Source organism: Doryrhamphus excisus, linkage group LG10 (assembly GCF_037039965.1).
Source record: "Doryrhamphus excisus strain RoL-2023G ecotype Guam linkage group LG10, RoL_Dexc_Guam_v1.1, whole genome shotgun sequence".
NCBI lineage: Eukaryota > Metazoa > Chordata > Actinopteri > Syngnathiformes > Syngnathidae > Doryrhamphus > Doryrhamphus excisus.
The window spans coordinates 11,717,125-11,739,092 of NC_136366.1; the positions used below are offsets into that span (position 1 = coordinate 11,717,125).

At 46.9% G+C, this 21,968-nt stretch overlaps 6 protein-coding genes across 12 annotated transcripts in view; 4 read left to right on the forward strand and 2 right to left on the reverse strand.

Annotated features, from left to right (window-relative positions):
* The first annotated feature begins 265 nt into the window (after positions 1-265).
* On the forward strand, positions 266-5,343 carry LOC131120001 (heterogeneous nuclear ribonucleoprotein D0-like). Of its 4 annotated transcripts, none has more exons than XR_013629264.1 (8): positions 274-739; positions 1,299-1,467; positions 1,538-1,897; positions 1,965-2,064; positions 2,121-2,267; positions 3,529-3,633; positions 3,991-4,092; positions 4,723-5,343. XR_013629264.1 is itself a non-coding variant. In XM_058064954.2 (8 exons), the coding sequence occupies exons 1-7, from the start codon at positions 567-569 to the stop codon at positions 3,594-3,596; spliced, it is 951 nt and encodes a 316-aa protein (XP_057920937.2). In that variant the 5' UTR covers positions 278-566; the 3' UTR covers positions 3,597-3,633; positions 4,723-5,343. The 4 variants fall into 4 exon arrangements, 3 of the variants coding, with proteins under 3 accessions (XP_078650232.1, XP_078650231.1, XP_057920937.2); XM_058064954.2 differs by lacking the exon at positions 3,991-4,092 and having other exon boundaries at positions 278-739; positions 1,538-1,699; positions 1,766-1,897; XM_078794105.1 differs by lacking the exon at positions 3,991-4,092 and having other exon boundaries at positions 276-739.
* Positions 4,378-8,007, reverse strand: LOC131120006 (vesicle-associated membrane protein 8). Its single transcript, XM_058064963.2, has 3 exons — positions 7,537-8,007; positions 5,471-5,635; positions 4,378-5,400 (listed from the first exon to the last, which is right to left on the reverse strand). Exons 1-3 carry the CDS (start codon positions 7,537-7,539, stop codon positions 5,263-5,265), a joined length of 306 nt encoding a protein of 101 aa, XP_057920946.1. The 5' UTR covers positions 7,540-8,007; the 3' UTR covers positions 4,378-5,262.
* Positions 8,008-8,184: 177 nt separating this feature from the next.
* LOC131119999 (aryl hydrocarbon receptor-like) lies at positions 8,185-13,570 on the forward strand. Its single transcript, XM_058064951.2, has 11 exons — positions 8,185-8,850; positions 9,360-9,538; positions 9,775-9,869; positions 9,941-10,030; positions 10,119-10,230; positions 10,316-10,428; positions 10,648-10,835; positions 10,950-11,059; positions 11,134-11,275; positions 11,422-12,574; positions 12,697-13,570. The coding sequence occupies exons 1-11, from the start codon at positions 8,792-8,794 to the stop codon at positions 12,784-12,786; spliced, it is 2,331 nt and encodes a 776-aa protein (XP_057920934.2). The 5' UTR covers positions 8,185-8,791; the 3' UTR covers positions 12,787-13,570.
* Positions 13,571-13,801: 231 nt separating this feature from the next.
* cops4 (COP9 constitutive photomorphogenic homolog subunit 4 (Arabidopsis)) lies at positions 13,802-17,785 on the forward strand. The gene is made up of 10 exons (XM_058064953.2): positions 13,802-14,003; positions 14,361-14,440; positions 14,532-14,683; positions 14,751-14,854; positions 14,919-15,072; positions 15,374-15,524; positions 15,582-15,752; positions 15,825-15,940; positions 16,092-16,176; positions 17,089-17,785. Exons 1-10 carry the CDS (start codon positions 13,930-13,932, stop codon positions 17,220-17,222), a joined length of 1,221 nt encoding a protein of 406 aa, XP_057920936.1. The 5' UTR covers positions 13,802-13,929; the 3' UTR covers positions 17,223-17,785.
* On the reverse strand, positions 17,730-21,159 carry LOC131120005 (placenta-specific gene 8 protein-like). 2 transcript variants are annotated; one of them, XM_058064962.2, is made up of 5 exons: positions 20,723-21,159; positions 19,306-19,409; positions 19,078-19,188; positions 18,762-18,886; positions 17,730-18,033 (listed from the first exon to the last, which is right to left on the reverse strand). In XM_058064962.2, exons 3-5 carry the CDS (start codon positions 19,160-19,162, stop codon positions 17,929-17,931), a joined length of 315 nt encoding a protein of 104 aa, XP_057920945.1. In that variant the 5' UTR covers positions 19,163-19,188; positions 19,306-19,409; positions 20,723-21,159; the 3' UTR covers positions 17,730-17,928. The 2 variants fall into 2 exon arrangements, with proteins under 2 accessions (XP_057920945.1, XP_057920944.1); XM_058064961.2 differs by having other exon boundaries at positions 19,306-19,412.
* Positions 20,230-21,968, forward strand: part of adamts6 (ADAM metallopeptidase with thrombospondin type 1 motif, 6) — a 39,046-nt gene continuing 37,307 nt past the window's right edge. For 2 of the 3 annotated variants that reach the window (XM_058064949.2, XM_078794108.1), the window contains exon 1: positions 20,231-21,753. The gene's annotated coding sequence lies outside the window, so the exon portion shown is untranslated. Of the gene's footprint in view, positions 21,754-21,968 lie in introns of all 3 variants that reach the window. The other variant, XM_078794107.1, reaches the window with a different exon arrangement.

Below are 21,968 nucleotides of genomic sequence, written 5' to 3' on the forward strand. Positions count from 1 at the left end.
AATATATTGATAAACTGAACGTGCACCGACGGGTAGTGACTACTTAGGGGCGGGGCGGACCTCTCAGCAGCACCCCCTGCTGCTCAGTGACAACAAACGCTGCACAACAATCCGTGCTTTCACCTTTAAGTTCCCAAATACCAGAAAACTCTCCAACGACGTGAGAAAAGGTCACTGGTCGCCTTTGAGAAGATATGTACCCAAGAGGGGTTGGAATGTCGCCAAATTTAGCAACAGTGTGGCAGTTCTCCTATGTCCTCCTATGCTGGTGGTGGCGCTGTGGCACACTTAATGTCCAACGAAGAAGACGTCGGCTACCGGAAGAGCAGAAAACTGCTGCAGGGAAGTCATCAATTCGGAATAAAAATAAACAAATTAAAAAGTCAAAAGACGGGTAGAAATTAGCCTTCTTTTACAAGCCATTGGAACAAAGGCCGCGGTTTAAACATCTTAAGCGGCTAACCCGCTTTGCAGTTAACGCGGTTGACTTTTTTTTAGGTAGTTAGCTTAGCCCCAGCTAACTGACGTGACGCCATCTCCTGCCAAATAAAGATAAAGGACCAAGCATGTCGGACGACTGCGAGTTCAGCGAGGACATGAGCATCATGAGGATGGAGGAGGACGGCGAGGCGTACAGCGACGACCCCATGACGACGGCGGCGGGCAGCGATAGCGGCCTGACTGGGGGCGAGGCCGAGGGGGCGCGGATCGACGCCAGCAAGAATGAGGAGGATGAAGGGTAAGATGGAGTCAAATGGTAAACGCTATTGCTGTTATTAGGTTAAATTAATCCTAAAATAGACATTTTACCCTCGCATACAAACATAACCCCAGTGTGGCTGTTACAAGCATAATTGTTTATGTTGATAGATGCCCACAATTTTAATATCGATACTTCCGATATCAGCTCTTAATGCGCTAACTATCGATATTCTAGGTACTGCACCCATTTAAGGTAATGTGTGTTTGAAACGATGAACGATCGTAAAAGGAATTGCAAACATTTTTTTCTTTGTAATTGTACGTATTAATAATTAACAGTTTATTTCCGTCTTGTGTGCAAGTGTGACATCATTTATTTTGGTAATTGTACACAAAAATACCGAGAAATGTCATATTATTGAATTTAGGTGGAAGTACTCTAATGTTAGCGTCATAGACTTGAGTATTACTAAACAATAACTGAAGAATATTAATTCCTAAAATGTCTGTGTATGTGGGCTTGTACAGCGTGTGTGCAGTAGCTAGCATCACAATGTAGTACAATGGACAATGCTAACTTGCCGTTTGGACCAAAGGAAGGTGTTTGTCGGAGGCCTGAGCTGGGACACCACCAAGAAGGACCTGAAAGATTACTTCACTAAGTTTGGAGAGGTTATAGACTGCACCCTGAAACTGGACCCCATGACGGGCCGCTCCAGGGGGTTCGGTTTTGTGCTCTTCAAGGACGTGGAAAGCGTGGACAAGGTGATGGTGTACGTGAGGCGTGTTCGTCGCTTATCCACGCTGACAATGACTGTATCGTCTTCTTATGCAGGTCACCGCTCAGAAGGAACACAAGCTCAATGGAAAGGTCATCGACCCCAAGAAGGCCAAGGCCATGAAAAGCAAAGAGGCCGTCAAAAAGATCTTTGTGGGCGGTCTCTCCCCGGATACCCCCGAGGAGAAAGTCAGAGAGTACTTTGCTGCCTTTGGAGAGGTTGGTCTCACATTGCCTGCTTTTGTTTGTGTTACTAAGCACATAAGTCTGGTGTGCTGCCACCAGGTGGAGTCCATCGAGCTTCCCATGGAGAGCAAAACCAACAAAAGGCGGGGCTTCTGCTTCATCACCTTCAAAGAGGAGGAGGCAGTCAAGACCATCATGGAGAAGAAGTACCACAACATCGGCCTGAGCAAGGTACGCCTTCCTCTGCTTCCACCATGAGAGGCTTGGCAAATAAAGGAGCTTCTTGGTTCCCCGCCAGTGCGAAGTGAAGGTGGCCATGTCCAAGGAGCAGTACCAGCAGCAGCAGTACTGGGGAGGAAGAGGAGGATACTCCCCCAGATCTCGAGGAAGAGGCGGCGGTGAGTCCACGATGAATAAATCATGGTCGTCCTGTACTAAAATCATGTATTCCCAGGTCCCACTCAACACTGGAACCAGGGTTACGGCAACTACTGGAGTCAAGGTTATGGCAACTATGGCTATGGCAACCACGGATACGGAGGATATGGCGGCTATGATTACTCCGGATACGGCAACTACTATGGATACGGTGACGAAGGCAGTAAGTCAACCGCCCCTTTTATGTTGGCTATCAGAGGCCATGGTGTCATTCAGTACTCACAGTTGGGCCGCCACACTGTCTCGCCGATATTTTACCTTTCAAAGGTAGAACGATTGAAAACAGACATTTGCGTTTTGCTGTAAACCCTCCTTTACGGCGGGTAATTGGTTCCAGACACCACCATGGTAAGAGCATGTCAACGAAGTAGGAGGTATTTTGCTAGTTGGAGCATACGAAACCTGTTTAGCACCTTCTAAATATGCAGTTTGACATGATTGGAGCCCTCTAACATGACATAACACCCCTATAGTCACATTTACACTCTTATTACCCAATAGAGTAGACAGAATAAGAGAAAATAAGACACAGAACACGAGTTCACAACCTTCCAAATACACATTTTAACATTATTAGAGCCCTCTAGACATGACATAACACCCCTATAGTCACCTTTACACTCTTATTACCCAATAGAGTAGACAGAATAAGAGAAAATAAGACACACAACACTAGTTTACAACATTCCTAATACACATTTTAACATTATTAGAGCCCTCTAGACATAACATAACACCCTTATAGTCACCATTACACTCTTATTACCCAATAGAGTAGACCGAATAAGAGAAAATAAGACACAGAACACTAGATTACAACCTTCCTAATACACATTTTAACATTATTAGAACCCTCTAGACATGACATAATACCCCTATAGTCACCTTTACACTCTTATTACACAATAGAGTAGACAGAATAAGAGAAAATAAGACACAGAACACTAGTTTACAACCTTCCAAATACACATTTTAACATTATTAGAGCCCTCTAGACATGACATAACACCCCTATAGTCACCATCACACTCTTATTACCCAATAGAGTCGACAGAACAAGAGAAAATAAGACACCGAACACTAGTTCACAACCTTCCAAATACACATTTTAACATTATTAGAGCCCTCGAGACATGACATAACACCCCTATAGTCACATTTACATTCTTATTACTCATTATAGGGGACAACCTATAAGAAAATAAGACATAAAGTAGACCCAGGCTACCTCCATTGGGAGCATCCAGTGTAGCATACTCCATATTATCACAACGTATTTCAATGCGTCTTCTGAATGCTTTACGTTTGTGTTGTACTCTGTTGATCGGTCTTGGCAGGCATAAATTGAGCAGTTTTTTTTTGGATATTAGGAAAGGATATTGTAGTTTTTGAATGTGTAGTGTAATTGTGTATGTCCCTGGTAGATCCGTCTGCTGGCTACGGCAAGTCACCACGGCGCCCTGTTCACAGCAACAGTTACAGGCCGTACTAGAGTGTGTGTGGGGAAAGCTTGCCAAGACGAAAAGCAGGTATGCACACAGCAAGATTGCATCCCTCAGCATAAGACGTAACCTAGTGACATTACTTAAGTGTTTGGTAATATAACGTGTAATTGATACATTTTCTTTTTCTCAGCACCGTCAAAGTGCTTTACAGTAGCGCTAACATAGAGGCTAACCCCTGCAGCCTCTTTTTGCACAAGTTTTTTTTTTTGGTCCTGTTTTTCTTTCTCTTTTAACTGTAAAGTTAACAGGTAAAGCACTACTACTACTACTACTACTACTACTACTACTACTACTACTACTGCAAAGTTAAGGATGTAGAAGGAAAGCGAAAAGGAAGAATGTTGTCTCCTAACTCTGACATACCTTGTTTGTACCTGCCAGCGGAGCTTCCTTGCAGGCCATGAGCTGACTCCCAGATACTCTCAGGGCCCGCTCAATGCGGACCGGGTACGAGAAGCATACGCTCTCGATTGCTGCCGTTTGGTATGGTCTCACAACATCCCTGTATCCGCATTTCTCAAACTCAAACCATATGGGACAATATGTGCAGCTTTCACCTTCCTTTCCCCATTTTGGTTCTTTTGTTTTTTGGACTTGTATGCAAGCGTGCAGTAATGTTGGTGTAAAGGTTAAATTTACGTACATGTAATGGTCATTCTTTACAGGCCCTTACCACCCCCCCCTTCACAAGCAATAATGCTAATATTATGCTCCTTAAAGGTTACTACAGCTGGATGCAAGCTGCTTGTTTGATGTCCATGAGCTAACAGCTTGTATGGACGCTGCCGTTGTGTTGGGGGGGAAAAGTGCTTTACTTGGTTCGACGTGTCTTCTCTGTGGAACTGACTCCTGTAACCTTTTTTTTTCTCATGTAAAAAAAAAAAACATGTAACGCAAGAAGAATTGCAAGCACATTTCACAGAAACTTGCACGGAATGTTCCTTTTTTTTGTAAATGTGTATCTTTTGACCAAATGTTTCCTTCTAGTTCACCTCCAGATCTTTTGCTATTTAAAGTGTTTAAATGTAAATTTATACGTTTTTGACATGCTATTTCCTGTTGCGCCTTTTAAGGGTGTCTATGTGAGCTGACGTCGGTGTGTCTTTTTCTCAGGTGTCGGAGCAACCAGGCTGGCTGGCTGGCGGGTGGGCCGGGCTGCGGCAACGACGCCCTCGTGCTGATTGTAAGAAAACAAAACAAAACTGAAGCGCACTGTCGCACATCGTCTTTATTTACCAGCGCTTTTTTGGAGATTTTGGGGATTTTTTTTTTTTTTTTTGCCTTTTCTTTTTTTAGAAGAGTTTTAACGTCTTTCTCTTTGTTTTGTTTTTGTATTTTAACATCCTCTCGTGCTGTTTGTGAATCACTTCATTTATTAGAGACAGCACACATTTATTTACAGCCCTGTGGTAGCATAGACACACAGTAGGTTATGTTCATCAGTCCTATATCAAACATATATACAGTACACACACACACACAGATCATGTATTCAACGCAGGCAAGTGTGAGAAAACAATAAAACACAATTTGGTATCTGAACTTTGGTAAAGGATTCATTTAGTGGGAGGAATTGGCGTGGAGTGTTTATGCAAGCAATCAAAAAGCGTCCACAAGGCTTGAAGATTCTTCTCAGACTGCATTGTGATGGAGTTAAATGACATTAGTAGCAAAGAGGATGATGAGGATGAGGACCACCAGCACCACCACACCGATTAGGATCATCATTTTGATGTTTTTCCACCAGTACTTCCTGGCCACCCGTGTGGAGGTCCTTTGAAAGGAGTCGGCCTGATGGCAGAACGCCAGATCAGAAATCCAGTGAAAGCATCTCAAGAGGCCAACTATAGCGTAAACTCACTGAGGCCTGCAGGTCGTCCGTCTTGCCGATCAGGTCGTCCAGGCGGTCGCCTCTCTCCAGCACCTTGTCGATGTTGTCTTTCAGGATCACCTTCACTTCATTCACCTGGCCCTGCACGTGGTCCAGCTTGGACGGTGCGCTGCTCGGCTGGAAGTTTGGGTTGTCCTACCAGGGTTCAAGAAAAATGGTTTCATCCCGCCCCAATACTTCATACAAGTCCCACCCACTGCTTCATACAAGCGCCGCCCCATGGGGTTCCCACCCACTACTTCATACAAGCGCCGCCCCAAGGGGTCCCGACCCACTACTTCATATAAGCGCCTCCCCAGGGGGCACCGACCCACTACTTCATATAAGCGCCTCCCCAGGGGGTACCGACCCACTACTTCATAAAAGCGCCACCCTACTACTTCATACAAGCGCCGCCCCAGGGGGTCCCGGCCCACTACTTCATACAAGCGCCTCCTCAAGGGTCCCACCCCACAACTTCATACAAGTGCCTCCCCAGAGGGTCCTGACCCACTACTTCATACAAGCGCCGTCCTAGGGGGTCCCGACCCACTACTTCATACAAGCGACACCCCAGGGGGTCCCACCCCACTACTTCATACAAGTGCCGCCCCAGTGGGTCCCACCCCACTACTTCATACAAGTGCCTCTCCAGGGGGTCCCACCCCACTACTTCATACAAGTTCCTCCCCAGAGGGTCCCGACCCACTACATCATACAAGTGCCGCCCCAGGGTGTCCCGACCCACTACTTCATACAAGTGCGGCCCCTGTGGGTCCCACCCCACTACTTCATACAAGTGGCGCCCCAAGGGTCCCACCCCACTACTTCATACACGCGCCGCCCCAGGGTGTCCCGACCCACTACTTCATACAAGCGCCGCCCCAGGGGATTCCACCCCACTACTTCATACAAGCGCCGCCCCAAGGGTCCCACCCCACGACTTCATACAAGCGCCGCCCCAGACGTCCCACCCCACAACTTTATACAAGAGACAGCCCAGGGGGTCCCGACCCACTAATTCATACAAGCGGCGCCCCAAGGGTCCCACCCCACGACTTCATACAAGCGCCGCCCCAGAGGTCCCACCCCACAACTTTATACAAGAGCCAGCCCAGGGGGTCCCATCCCACTACCTGACAAGCACTGCCCTGAATTAGTACAGAAAGCTAAAAAGATGAAAGACAAACGACTTCAAGGAAAAGTTGGGATGTTATGACCTGAACTTTTATGACATTCCCATCAGCAGTGACTTAGCCCCCCCCCCCAACCCATCCACCCACTTTGTCCCGTCAGCCCAGTTCTGGTTGATTTTGGTGATGAGGAAGGTAGTTTTGGTTAATATTGTCTGGACTTGAGTGGCCCCACCAGCAAAGCGGAACGACCTTCCTCCTCATGGAAATCCCAGCAGAACTGGGCCGATGGGAGCAAATGGGGGTAAAAGTCACCGCTGTCATACATGATCACATCATAACATCCCAACTATCCTTTTAAGGGAAGCCATCACACATCAGCGAAAACACAGTCTTGTGTTTTCATACATTTTGGGTGCGAGTTTGTGTCTTCAACTGAACTAATGTACTTTTTTTGGAGATGCTGAAGACAGGTTGGTCTTGATGGTAAGAGTTGTCCTAAGCAGTGAAGCCAATGTTGACACTTGGACAGTTTAACATAGGTAAATGTTTGTAACACTGAGGACATGTTAGTCTTTCGCTAATATCATATATGTTTTTGTAAACAATGAGTCAATATTGAAGATAGTCCCTTCAGTGAACCCGGATGATCCTGATGACCTGAATACAAAGTCTAATCTTTATGGAGCAAAGAAAAGATCATGTTTCACACTCTAGGAAGTTGTGTTTGATTAACCTCATCAAACTACTCAAGCGGTGGACTTCCTCAGCGGAAGCAGCTAAGCGCCCAAAAGTGTCTTTACTCTGGCTTCCTTGTCATCAGAATAGAGCGCTATCAACTAAAGCCATGTTGCTGTCAAATGAAAGCTGTCACTAAACCGCGAGAAGCCGCCTCCCGACCTACAAACTTGTGTGACAACTCACCATGGCAGCGCCGCTAGGTGGTCCAACACCACCACCAATGGAAGGAAGAAAGGCAGGAGATCTTTTTGCTGCTTCTTGTGACTTCTTACTGAGTCACACCAACGCCTGCTGAGGGTTGCACCTCTGCTGGTTACTTATTAACCCAGCAACAACATAAGTCTGACTGGCTTGAGAGGCGCTGCTACTGGGGTTGGCCTGAATTCAGTTGCTGCACTTTCATTTCCTTGTTTCCTGAGCAAAACTCAGCAAAAAAAAAAAACACTACCAGGAAACATTTGATTGTTTTAGCAACTCTTTGTGACTGCTGATTCAGGGGGAGGAATGTGTGAGGTCAAAGGGCGCTCAAGACAGCTGATTGACTCTGTTCGCTTGATTACATTAACTTTTGCAGCAATGCTCCATGTTAACAGCGGTGTGTTGCTCGAGGGCGGGCGGCAGTGTGATTGCACCCAACACCTTGTAGCCCAGAATTTCTGGTGGTAGTCCAGCTAGAGGTGATAATCGTGCAAGTGAATAATATATAACATGGAGAAAATAAATGAGCATTCTACAAAATTCTACACCTTTTTAAAACGCTTGCAGCCATTGTTAGCCATTGCAGCCATATTTTATAAACAATAATTTGTTCAAATTTGTGTTACACGGTGTCGGCCTCCGTTATTCAGGGTGAATGGCATTGGTTTTGACCTGTCATGAATACCAACTGCCACTAGGGGCAGGTGTTAGTCAACACCGATCAAACAGGAGGCAGGAAGGAGCGTCACTGTCGTAAAATCGACCTGAAACATTCCGTCGCTGGTGTGACGTAAATGTGCATCTTAGACAAAACCGAAACGTTTACAACTATTGTGTAAATGGTGGCGTCGGGATTAATATGTATTTGTTGACTTTTGTTTATCTACGGGGACAAACAAAGGAAAAAGATTTCACCAATCACAGGCCGCGGCACAGCCTCGTCATTTAGTATCGGGTTACATGATTGGCTGAAGCGGGAGGGGACCCTGTTGCGCACTCAAGAGCACATCCACAGAAAAAGTTGGCGAGATTTAAAAAAATATATTTTTTCTGCAAAAATACCCCGCATCCTGTATTTGGATTATTTGCTCTTTTTGTCTCGAAGGAAGAAGCTCACAAATGAGAAACTAAAGTCCGGCGTGCGTCATGATAATCGGACATCGACGTTAAATGCGACTTTTAAAAGGCCTTCCTCCCCCGCTGGACTGAAGAGAAAGTTAGCCAAAAGCTGTGCGCCATCATGCTGGGAAATGTCGGCGTTTACGCGGTGAAGAGGAGGAAGAAGCCCGTTCAGAAGAAGTATGTTCTAAGGCGAGGGACTAGTTTGGCGTAAATGCGGAAGATTCCGCACCGTGTGGATGGATGTTGTCCAGCAACACGTCACCTTCGGTTGAAATATGATTAGACTTCCATAATCACACTTTTATGTTGTTATTTAACCACTTCCGGACTACAGTTTTGGCAAGTAGGTGCCTGTTGCAGAAGACAATGACGTCACGAGTATAGATAAGCGGGGCATGCGATGGTGGTCGGGATTCGGGTCAAAGGTTAGCTGAGTCCTGTCAAAATGACGTGTTAGTCACTGTGTTAGCACATAAAAATACTTTTAGAGAGTCAAGCATTCATTTATTGAGATTTTATTATGTCCAAACACTACTGGTTCCTTGTCCCAAGGTCCCAACCATGTGGTACCCAAAAGGCGGAGATCGTAATTTATTGTTCCAAGTGGACGTGTGAATTGCAATGTGTATATCAGTGCTTGTTTGTTCTTACATCTGCGTTTGACTCCCCTCTGTGTTATCATACAGCACCCCGCAACCGCCCACGAAGACCAACCCGTCCAAGCGGCACCGGGACCGGCTCAATGTGGAGCTTGAACGCCTGACCAGCCTGCTGCCCTTTTCCGAGGAGATCCGCGGCCGCCTGGACAAGCTGTCAGTGCTGCGGCTCAGCGTGGGATACCTCAAGGTCAAGCACTACTTCCACGGTCAGTGTCATGCAGGCTTTGGGACTTCCAAGCTCTGGCTCGCATCCCGTTTGTGTACGTTTCTTTCTCACTTTGATGGGGGAGGTAGTTGGTTAATATTGTATAAAGTTCCCACACCTGTAGCTTTTTTTCTATTCTCCACCTCCGTCCACCGCTTCACACGTCCCACAAGGGCATGAGTACGCCCTTGTACCCGAGCCAAGAACCCCATGATGAATATATTTTGCATATTTCAGACGACCTACACAGCAAAATTGCTGCACTCCCTCCTGATGCGCAGGCGGTGTCCCTGGATGGCGTCAGGTTCTCTGAAGGCGAGCTCCTCCTGAAGGTAAAGGGGGTGTGGAGAAGAACCTATGCTTTGTCACCGTGATGATTCATTCTCATCTTTCCTCCTGCAAGTCTCTCTGCGGCTTCGTCTTGGTGGTGACGAGAGATGGCACCGTCTTCTACGCGTCTCCCACCATCCAGGACTTCCTGGGCTTCCATCAGGTAAGACTCCTGGCTTTTTTTTTTTTTTGGATGAACCAACATGAATGCTAGCTAAGCACACATGCTAACTTTTGTGGCGTGTCCTCAGTCTGATGTTGTGCAGCAGAGTGTGTTGGACCTGGTCCACGTTGACGACAGAGAGCTGTTCAGCTGCCAGCTACAGCTCGGCGTCCACCTCAGCGACACGCCATCCCACGCCGGTGAGTGTCAGGCGGGCACCTGAGGACGACCGTGATGATCGGCCCCACGTGGCGCTGATGTTTGCTTTGCCTTTTTGGTTTGCAGGCTGCAGCGCTACCAGCAGCTCCAGTCTGCTGCCGCCGGAGGACTCCTTCTTCCTGGAGAGAAGTTTCTGCTGTCGCCTTCGCTGCCTCCTGGACAACACGTCTGGGTTTCTGGTGACTCAACTCAGAGAATAATACTTTGATTCAGTCGTGCAATTTGGTGTAAACAAGAATAATAGTAGTGTGATGGTGACTGTAGGGGTGTTAGTTCATGTCTAGAGAGCTCTAATCATGTGGAAATGTATTTAGTGGGCTTGGATCTGGACTATAACTTCTATATATGATGGACGACTGGAAACATATTTTCAAAATCTGGGTCCTGGTCTCCTCCAGGCTCTCAAGTTCTCCGGCCACCTGAAGTACCTGCAGGGCAAAGCCGAGGCCGACGGGAGTCCTCAGCTTGCTCTCTTCGCCATCGCTACGCCTCTGCAGCCGCCCTCCGTAATGGAGATCCGCACCAAGACGCTCATTTTCCAGACCAAACACCGGATGGACTTTGGTCCCATGGCCATCGACACCAGGTGGCCAATACGGGATGGGATGTTTTAGTACCAAGGTTTTCCCGGGTTTGAGGCGGACCTCCTGGACTGGATTCATGATGTTCACCGTGCTTCTTCTCCACTCTTCTTCTTCAGGGGCAAGCTGGTGTTGGGCTTCTCTGAGACGGAGTTGATCACCACCAGATCAGGCTACCAATTCATCCACGCCGCTGACATGATGTATTGTGCCGACAACCACCTCAGGAGTACGTTCTTCTAAAGCCTCACCTTCATGTCTTCCTCCTCCTCACGTGCTTGTGTGGTACTTCCCCTCCCGCAGTGATCAAAACCGGAGACAGCGGCTTCACTTTCTTCCGTCTGCTCACCAAGGCAGGACGGTGGTTGTGGGTTCAGGCCAATGCCAGGGTTGTCTTCAAGGACGGAAGGCCCGACTTCATCATCGCTAGGCAGAAGCCTCTCACGTAAGCACCCTTTTCTTCCTGCATCCTAAATCTACGTTTGACTAACACATACACACTCTGTGCACGTGCACACACACACACACACGTGTGTGTCTGTGTGTGAGAACAGATATGGATTTAATTTGTTTTATCGGTTTTGATTTCAGAAATGAAGAGGGAGAGGATCACTTCCAGCGTAGAAGACAGCAGCTTCCGTTCAACGTGTCCACAGGAGAAGGAGTCCTCTATGACCTTGAAACCTTCTCCATCCCTCCCAGCCCCCAGGATCCCCCCACAGACAAGCCACTGGATCCCAGTTCCATACTGGGGTCCTTATGCCGCCAGGACCGGTCTCTGTACTTGCAGCCTCAGCCTCCCGCCCCAGAACCCCACATCTTCTCTCATGCGGACGATCAGGAGCCTGACCAATCCCAGCAGACTTTGGAGCGGGCCTTCCTGGACAGCCACGCCCTGCTCAGCGTGCCGGGTCAGCTGTGCTCGCCTCATGAGGAGAGGCCCTCCGTTGGAGACTTCACATCACAGGCCATGCTGGACTCGCTGGAGCAGATCCTGGGAGACATCGGGGACGGGGTCCTGGAAGGTCTGGAGGTTGAGCAGAGGGAGCTGAGGGATTGGGAGAGCACCATCCTCAGGATGAATCACCACAGGGAACTCGGTCACATCATGGCCAATGACGTGTTCTCCTATGTAGAGGAGGCGCTCAGGAGGGAGACGGGAGGAGACATGAAGACCTCAGGAGTGGAAACACCTCAGCTTCCTGCTTCCATGCCTTTAGACTCTTTACAGAAGACTTCAACACTCTTTGACAGTGGACAGGAAGTTCTCACAAACACTCACTTGGGACACATCTGGCCTGCTGGTGTTGCCGCGCACCACTGTGGCGACCACACACAGCCTGCACACTCCTGCCACCGAGAAACACCCACCCTCACCTCTCAGACCTGGCATCCTTTGGAAGCAAACTCCCTTTCTACCCACACTGGGTACCACGCCCACCCTCCCCAGCGCACCGGGTACCTCACCCACCCTCCCCAGCACACCTCCTGGCCTCCGTTTCACCAGCACAACATCACGTCGCAGTCGACCAGCAGCTGCGTATTTGAGCCTCCCCTCCCTCAGGTGGGTTCAGACTGCGCCTTCACCTGCCCGCATGCGGTGGGAGGAGCACTGAACGCCGCTGCAGCTGAAGCACAGATTCACACAGCTGTGCTCAATCATGTGAGCGACGAGATCCCAGGACAGTCTTTTGGAAAGGGATCATTGCGGTCCACCTTCTTCTGCTGGAACGGTCCAGCTGAGGTGAGCGGTCATCCAAAAATGTTAATTTAAACCTTTAAATTTGACCTTAACGTTTAACCAACCTCCTTAAGAACTCCAGATGGGTCCGCTTGTAAATGTATGCACTTTTTCTGCCTCCACAGATTCCCAAAGCGCCCCTGAACCCGTACGTCTTTCCAGGTCATCCTGCTGGAAGCGTCAACCTCTCCCAGAAGCCCGAGCCTCCCGTCTGAACCGTTAAGCCAACCGCCAGCAAATAAAAGAGCCCTCTCTTTTCAAACGGGCTGTTGCTGTTTTATGGCCTTTTTTTCTGGAATTCTGCTCAAGTGGTCCTCTCCATCACGCGGATCAGGAAGCACATCGGAGCCAACAGGACCTGTGACAGTCCAGACCAGAAGGAAGCCTGTGGTCATGTGATGTGGTTTGGTTCTGTGAGCATTGGAATTACTTTGTTGGCTGCGCCAGGTTAGTTTTGTTGAAAACTCCAATTGCTAAATGATCTGGCAGATTTGAAATAATAATAATATCATAATATATGTATATAATAATATACGTATATATATGTAGTATTCCACACAGTAAGATGCCTTTACAAGCCAAATCATATCACGACTTTGTACGATGCCTCTTGTCAGTGCACTAAAGAAAACATTTCACACTGAACGAAAGGAATGTAAACATTCGTTGTTGCTTGCAAAGCATGCCTTTTCCACCTGAAAGCACTTCCTGTTTTGCTATGTACCAATGTACATTTTTTATAATACAAAATGGTCATGGAGTTTGGAGTTTTTACACATTGTATAATGACTGTAAATAGCAAATGTGAATAATAGATGAAAGTGACACAAACATTGTAGATAAGTACAGTATTGTACGGTACAGTAGATACCCATACATTACCAACTTAGCATTTTACTAAAATATTTTGCACAGAAATCTCATTAACCGTGAGTCAGTAAAAATGTAGAAATAGCTGATAATACAGGCCAAATGTACAGCATGCGTGTGCCAATTTAGTTTGTAAATTTAGTTAGCCAAGTTTGTATTTATGCTTCACTCAATCTTTTTTTCTTGTGTCAAAAATAGACATTTTAATTATTTGCTAATTCATTGAACTAATTTCATTTGGTTGTGGATGAGGGTTGAAAAAGCGGGGCTCTATTTTAAATACAGTGATAATAATAATAATTGTTTTCAGGATGAGTGGTATACAACATAAACACAACACAAAGACTACATTTAAAACCTTTATTTCCCTGGTCTTATTCTCTGGCGTTTTGATTGGTCGGCTGACTGTACTGACGCCACATCCGTCACCGGAACCCGGAAGTGTGTTGGCGGCGGAACCGGGGCTGTTGACACTCGGACGGGCGACCATGGCTACCGACGTGCGGCAGGAGCTTGCACAGCTGATGAACTCCAGCGGCTCCCACAAAGACCTCGCGGCCAAGTACGTGTCGTCTGCTACAAAAATACTTTTGAAAAAACAACAGCAGTACTTACTAGCGCACGTGAAGTAGCGGCAGTGACGATGACACAGCTAAGCTAACGTTAGCGTCTTGCTTAGCTAGCTGTGTTTTTCTCGGTATTTTATGCTAACATGTGTTTAAGTGTAACGTTATTAATACGGACAAGTAGACACGCACACGTTAGCGTTTTTTGTTGCTAAAAGTAGCTAGCGGGTTTGTAGTACAGTACAGGATAGTAACACACAATAAATTCTGGAAGTCTTTCTTATGGCAATTAGTGTCTTAGCGTGTTGGGCTTTTTGATTTTCTGTTGACTGAGAGAGATGAATATCATCCAGATATCGACAAATCTTGGAAAAGGCTGTCCAGTTCACAGATGCAGATCAGCTGGAGTCCTTGAAGGCCTTTGTTGAAGCAAGTATGCAACGCTTTTACCTTGTCTTAACAGCTTGACAGTCCACTTTGGCTTTTTTTCCATCAGAATATCCTTTGCTTGTTTCCAAACACAGTGGTCAATGAAAACGTGAGCCTGGTCATCTCCAGACAGCTTCTCACCGACTTCTGCACGCATCTGCCCAACCTTCCCGACGCCACAGCCAAAGCCGTGTACCACTTCACCTTGGAAAAGATCCAGCCCAGGGTCATTTCCTTCGAGGAGCAAGTAAAGCCTTCACATGTTAACTTCTGCGTGAACTTCACATGAATGTTATCTTCTTCACCGTGCACAGGTCGCCTCCATCAGACAACATCTGGCCACCATTTACGAAAAGGAGGGTGACTGGAGAAACGCTGCCCAGGTTTTAGTTGGCATCCCTCTGGAGACGGGACAAAAGTAAGCAATCTTTTCCGCCCTGACAGCCTTCCTCTTCACTAAGACTGTTTTCCCGCCGATTCAGGCAGTATAACGTTGACTACAAGTTGGATACTTACCTGAAAATTGCCCGACTCTACCTGGAGGATGATGACCCGGTGCAGGCTGAGGCGTACATCAACCGAGCCTCGCTGCTTCAGAACGAGTCCTCCAATGAGCAACTGCAGATACACTACAAGGTAATGACCCCGGAGCGCGTCGTGTAACGCAGTTCACTGTTCCGGATGTTCAGAAGGATTAAGAAGCGAAGCTTGAAGGTCAGCATGTGACCACCCTTTGTCTCTGGTACCCTGAAGTACGGCATGTTTGCGCTGGCTAACATCCGCCCCCTGTTGCAGCGTCTCTGGAAGAGACGGGGCAGGGCAAGTGAGTGGGATGAGCGAATGGGCGGAAGCATGAATGCGGACCGTGAGGGGGCCTGAAGAGGAGGGGGTTTAGGTACGTCCTTGGTGAGATGTTGCATTCTATCTTGCGGCCAAGGTGTGCTACGCCAGAGTCTTGGATTTCAGGAGAAAGTTCATCGAGGCGGCGCAGAGATACAACGAGCTGTCCTATAAATCCATCGTCCACGAGACCGAGCGCCTGGAGGCCCTCAAGCATGCGCTCAACTGCACCATCTTGGCATCGGCAGGTAGGACCGACACGGGTGGTTCTACCACGCCCAGGCTTATTTTTTTGGATCTTCCAGGCCAGCAGCGTTCCCGCATGTTGGCTACCCTATTCAAGGACGAGCGCTGCCAGCAGCTGGCCGCCTACGGGATCCTGGAGAAGATGTACCTGGACCGCATCATCAGGGGGAACCAGTTGCAGGAGTTTGCCGCCATGCTCATGCCGCACCAGAAGGCCACCACGGCAGACGGTGAGTTGGGCCGTACGATTAGGCACACGTGAAGTCATCACACTGTGGCTTTGCCCTCCCCGTCTGTCTCAGGCTCCAGCATCCTGGACAGAGCTGTGATAGAACACAACCTGCTGTCGGCCAGCAAGCTCTACAACAACATCACCTTCGAGGAACTGGGAGCGCTGTTGGAAATCCCACCTGCAAAAGTGAGCGGCCTGGATCCAATCAGGCACCTTTTTGTAGCGCTTTCAAAAGTCACCTTTTGGAAGCTGGAAGCGACCAACTTGCTGACTAAGCGTCATTACGTCTGTGCACTTTCCATTTATGAACCCGGTGTCCTTTCATTCTTGCTCTCAGGCGGAGAAGATCGCCTCCCAGATGATCACAGAGGGCCGCATGAACGGCTTCATCGACCAGATCGATGGCATCGTGCACTTTGAGAGTGAGTGGAACTCTTTCTTCATTTCACACAAGCCACTGCTAATGCAGTAAACCTCGGATATATCGGATTCAATTGTTCCCACTGGTTTTGTCCGATATAAGCGAAATCCGTTATATGCGTATACTGGAAAATGTCTGTTTTACGCATATATCGGATTTATATCCGTTATAAAAAGGCACTTCCTTGACTATGTTTCCAATGTACCTGGACTGGGCAATGAAAAGAGACGTAAGGTAATGAGAATTTAACTTTATTGGACTCTGAGCATAACAAATTGTTAATTAAGCTAGGCCCTGTTACGCCCGTCAGGCCTACGTTATTTCCAATAGTGAGGTTAAGATCTCATTCACTGCTGTGCTAGTATTATTGAGTATAGTATAGTATGCTCACTTTTATATTTGTCCTAAATCTGGAGCCAGGAGAAAGACATGATGCGGCCATCCGATATATGCGAGGGAAATTGGAACAGGACTGGGGATTTTGTCGAAATAGGCGAAATCCGTTATAAAAAATCTGATATATGCAATGAATTTTTATTGGAAATGCATTACAGAAAAATTGGTTCTGTTTTATCTGTCCGTTGTGAGCAAATTTCCGATATATTTGAGTCCGATATATCCGAGGTTTACTGTATAGCTTATTCACCTTTCTTCTTGTCTGGAATGGATTCCGGGAAAGCCAAAGTAGAGTCATCTCTCGTTTTCCCTCTTCCTTCCTTGGTTTCACACCAGACTGTAGGTGGTGTGGGATTGTATGAATACAGATATGATATAATATATGGAAAGATATTAATTGTATCACTTGTAAGGAAAGTGTACAACATTAAACCATGTAATGCATGTTTTGGCCAGTAGAGGGCTCCCTCATACTAAATGTGATGCAATGTGTGTCTGTGTGTGTGTGTGCTTGCAGCGCGTGAGCCGCTTCCCACGTGGGACAAGCAAATCCAGTCTCTGTGTTTCCAAGTCAACAACCTCTTGGAGAAGATCCGCCAGGCTGCTCCCGAGTGGGCGGGGCAGGCCATGGAGACGCAGATGAGTCAGTAAAAGGTCTTCCCTCTGAGACATCATGTCTGGCCTGCGCCAAAGGTCATTACCCCCCCCCCCCAAGCCTCCACATCCACTTGGCTCATATGTTGGCCACCATGACTGCGGCAAGCCCTGTCTCCTAACCTTTGACCTTTGATTTGCTCCCGTTGTGATCATGCGGCCAACCTGACTCAGCATTAAAGGTGCACACAGCCTGCTAAATCTTCTCTTGCTTAGTTCATCATCTTGGCTTCAGGCTCCCATCACTTCTTCATAGATGGAGACCTTCTGACCTGTAGGTGTTGGTGTAGATATTGCTGTAGGTGTAGCTGGTGCACAAATGGAGGTAGGAAGAACAGGAGGAGATGCCAGCTAATGGAATGTCACGGCATGACTACTATCAGTCAGGAGAATGAGTATAGAGGGCTCTATGTATTATGGGATGTATGGCTGTGTTTTCATCATTCCCCATTCCCTCATATGGTGTACAAGTACGTACGTAAGTAAGTAAGATGGAATATCAGCCAATAGAAATATATTTTATTGAAAGGTGGAAACAAGAATGACATAAGATAAGAGGAAATGTGTCATGTGTTTCCATTCTTCATATCAGTAAGGCTGTGGTCCTTACCATCAATGCAACAGCACTGCTGGCTAATCTTTAACTGGAAAGCTTAACAGCCTAACATGACTGGAGGGCGGGGCCGCAGGGGGGGGGGGGTACTCAGAAGATGCCCTGTTCCTTCCGCCGGTTAATGTCCCTCTTCAGCTGGCAGGTGGAGCAGACCAGGCAGCACGTGGTCGCCATGAAGTCGCCACAAAGAGAACCCTGCACACAACAACACCTTCTTTCACTTGTCAGGTGGGGGCTGGGTGGTGGGTGGCCATTCAACGGCTATCAGGAAGTGCTGTACACACATCCTCGTGTCTGCTCACACTTCCTCATGCTAACACTTCTTCATAACCTGGACTAACACACTTTACTCTGCTTCTCAATTCTCATAACCTAGCTTCTTCTCATAAACATAACTTATGTAAATATAACGTAGGGTGTTTTCCTAAGCATAGGTTATGGTTGTTTTCCTAAGCATAGCTACAGGTGCTAATGATGAAGCATGTGAATGAGACTGAGTGAAAGACTATGCCCATCTTGACCGTGGAATTACGAGAAAGTACTATATATACACTGTGCTGTTGGAATTGGACTTGCGTTGATGTCTTCAGTTAGAAAAGACTGTGGGGATGCTCCACTGTGCTTCAGTCTGCCATCTCTGGCTCTGGTGCACATGTGTTAATTACACACTAAATGACATTTGTAGGATTTAACATCAGTAATAGAAAATACCTTTCTGACCTAACTTTCTCACCATCAACCAGCAAAGTCTCAAAGATGGACATCAAGGCTCTGGTGACGCCTGACTTAGTCTTCACTAAACCATGACTTTTTGTAAAACATTTATGGTCTTCATGCTTTCATGTCCTAACATGTCCTAAAGCAAGCTCATAGCAGCTGGAGAGTATTTAAGAAAGGAGACATAGGAGAAGAGAAGGACATACGTTGATGTTGTATCGGGTGCGGTAGACACTGCGGATGGCCATGCTGAGGCCGCACAGGCAGCACTCGTCCATGTCGCTGGCGATGGTGCAGCCCAAACACGGGAAGCACCACAGGCCGTAGCAGCCTGCAGAAAGAGGAAGATGGCATGAGGACACCTGCACATACTTTATGGAAACACCTGAAGGTAACACACTTAGCCTTTTGTCATGTGACCAGTAGATTGTACTAAGTGTTTTTCCACCAAGAACAACACTATAACTTCTACTATAACTTCTATTTGCATGTTGACACACTGAAATTTTTTTCAGAACTTACAAGTTCCGCAGTCGTCGCAGAAGTCGCAGAGGTTGGTCTGGAAGTCGGAAGCGGGATAACTGCCCGGTTGGTTGGTCACCGCCATGATAATGACAACTCACGCCTTCTTCTCTGTGGGAGCAGAAACATCATCCTACAAGATCTCATCTTGTCCTGAAGGTACGGTACAGCTAGATAGTGGAAGGAGGCTAATACTAAACGTGTGTACTACGAAAAGGCCAATCTTACCCTTGGCTGGCAGAGATGCTGTGAGGTGACCAGCAATAGTTTTTAGGTCTTATCGAGGTGGCTTGGTTTTATGGAGGCAATGTCCCGCCCCCGCATTGTCCTTCCTGCTGAAATAAAACACACACACCCTTCCGACGAGTGACACATAAAAGTACTTATACAGTATATGCACAGTATATTCTTCATTAGGGCTGCCTTCACGATTCTTTCATGATTTGTCATCAGCATTGGCCACAATGGGTGACATGCCAACACAGATGCATGACACGTACATCTTTAATTTCCAATAGACCACAACCACAGTGCGATTTGAACAATGGAAATATTTCTTCTTATCTATGATCAGCTGTGATGAGGACTTTGTCTCATCATGTGATTGATACTTCCACCTTTCCATTTCGTCAGCTCCTTTTTTTAAATCTTTTTTTTAGTTGTACACCATATAATGGGATTATGTCGTCATACCCATACATCCCATATTATATACACCTCTACTCAGTGGCTGTGCACGTGGCGCTGTTTTTGTTTTCGCCATGGTATTTCTGCAATTTTCTTTATAGTCACTTTGAATCTGTGACCTTTTTTTCACTTGATGTGATAACCATTCCGATATGCCTTATTGATAGCTTGATAGCTTTTATCAGGGGCATTAATGGGAGACGGTGCTGATACCACCTTCACAAGTTGACAACGTTCACTTTTGCACATGAGCAATGATAAACGTGTGGCCAACCTGAGGCACAGCGGTGAACTAATCTAATCACTATGTCTGTGATTTATCGATACAGATAATATCACACTTTCCATTCCATAAAGAAACTTGGGAGTTGCAGTTCCAACATGGCACCCTCACTCGCTTGTGGTTTTTGACAACTAATAAATAATTGTTGTTAGTCCAAAAATATACATTTAAGTAAATGTACGTAATCCTGGCAGAAATTAAGCATTTTCAAGCATAAAAAATGTTGTAAATGAAGTGTGTGAATACAGTTGAGGCCAGGGCAGACGTTGATGAAGTGTATTCCACTGGCCTCCAGGTGTCACTATTAACACCACACGCCAATCATTATTTTCGAATGGGACAAAATAATATTATAATAATTCAATAATCACACGGGGAACAGTTGTGGCGGTACTCTATAGCTAAAACTCGACTCAGAATCCCCAACGTCACTTCCTGTCCAAGGCCGGAAGACATTTAATGGAATACACAGGAGCACAAGTCTTATTTATTTTGTAAAATGTGTTTTTCTCTTATAATGTCTACAATGTTAGGTAATGGAGTGCCACTCCATGTTTCGATGTGATTTAAGAATGTTACAAATCGTATTAACGAAGGCAAACCGGTTCTCTATACTTAACTACGAAAATATTGCATTTATTCGTATTGAATTCTACGTCGCGTAAATTCACTTACCACGGTTGAGTATGGGTAAGTTGTTGTATGTAATTTCTTATATGTATCTAGTAGTAGTAGTACTTGGTAATGTGTGTAGTATCACGATGTAAGTTGTTATGTGCATCTAGCAGTAGTAGCAGCATCTTTCTAATGTGTGTAACGTGTGTCACATCACGTGGTCGACAGGTCAAGTTGCAGTTCCTCCTTTGGACACTGGGTGTCACTGCCGCCCGCACGGGTCTGGCCTTGCAGCCAGCGACCTTTTTAGGTTTTTTTTTTGAACGGTGATGGAGGTTCCCCACATAATGAGCGGCTGCGTCTGCTGCAACTCAGCAACAAGTCTGCTGGGGGAAATAAACACAGACTATTCAGCAAGCAGGGCGGAGCCATTAAGTGTACCATTGCTTCTACGAAGGACTATATCCGATTCCCTGCCATCATGCTCATTTCAAGTCTATGTGTCATGTGTCATGTCAGTCAAGGATCACTATGGCAACAGTGTCATCACGTGACATTGAAGTTTTGTATGTTTTCGGTATTTCATTGCAGCATTGATTGACATGCGCCAGGATGTTTTTTTAAGTGAGGCACATCTGCAGTGACGTCACACCCTCCCTTGACAAAAAGTAGCGGGACATACCCCGACTGCGGTGGGACATCCCGCGTCTGTAGTGTCTTGGCGATGACGAGGAGCAACCGAGTCGTGCTCGCTTCTTTTTGCATGCACTCCCCCCCACCCTCCGTCTCTTCTCTCCCCTCTCTCTCGCTGCAACCTCAGATCACTTTTTAAGCCAGCCTGAGTGAAGATTATAACGGAGGCTGAAAATACACCCTTCCCGGGACACAACAAGACAGTTATGAAGTCATGAGGCTGTTTTTGTGGCGGGGATGGAGAGGATGACAAAGCCCGGCGGGAGATGAGCAAAGAGGAGCGGCGGCTGGGCGGACAGCGGAACACTGCACAAGTCTGCATGCAAGTCTCCTCTTCTTCTTCTACTTCTTCTTCTTCTTCCTCCTCCACGCCTGGCCCGGAGCTGACCGTGAAAATGGTAAATATCAGCAATCTTCCGTAAGACAAGTTAGCAATGACCATCTTGCAGAAAAGTCCCGCACATGGCTGACGGCCACTTCATTAGGCACACCTGCTCTGAGCTGCATGCACATATGATGCACTGCAGCACACGCACAAATGGAATCAAACAAGCGACACACAGCATGCAAGCCCCTGCAGGTCTACCTAACGATTTGGCCGGGTGAATCAAAC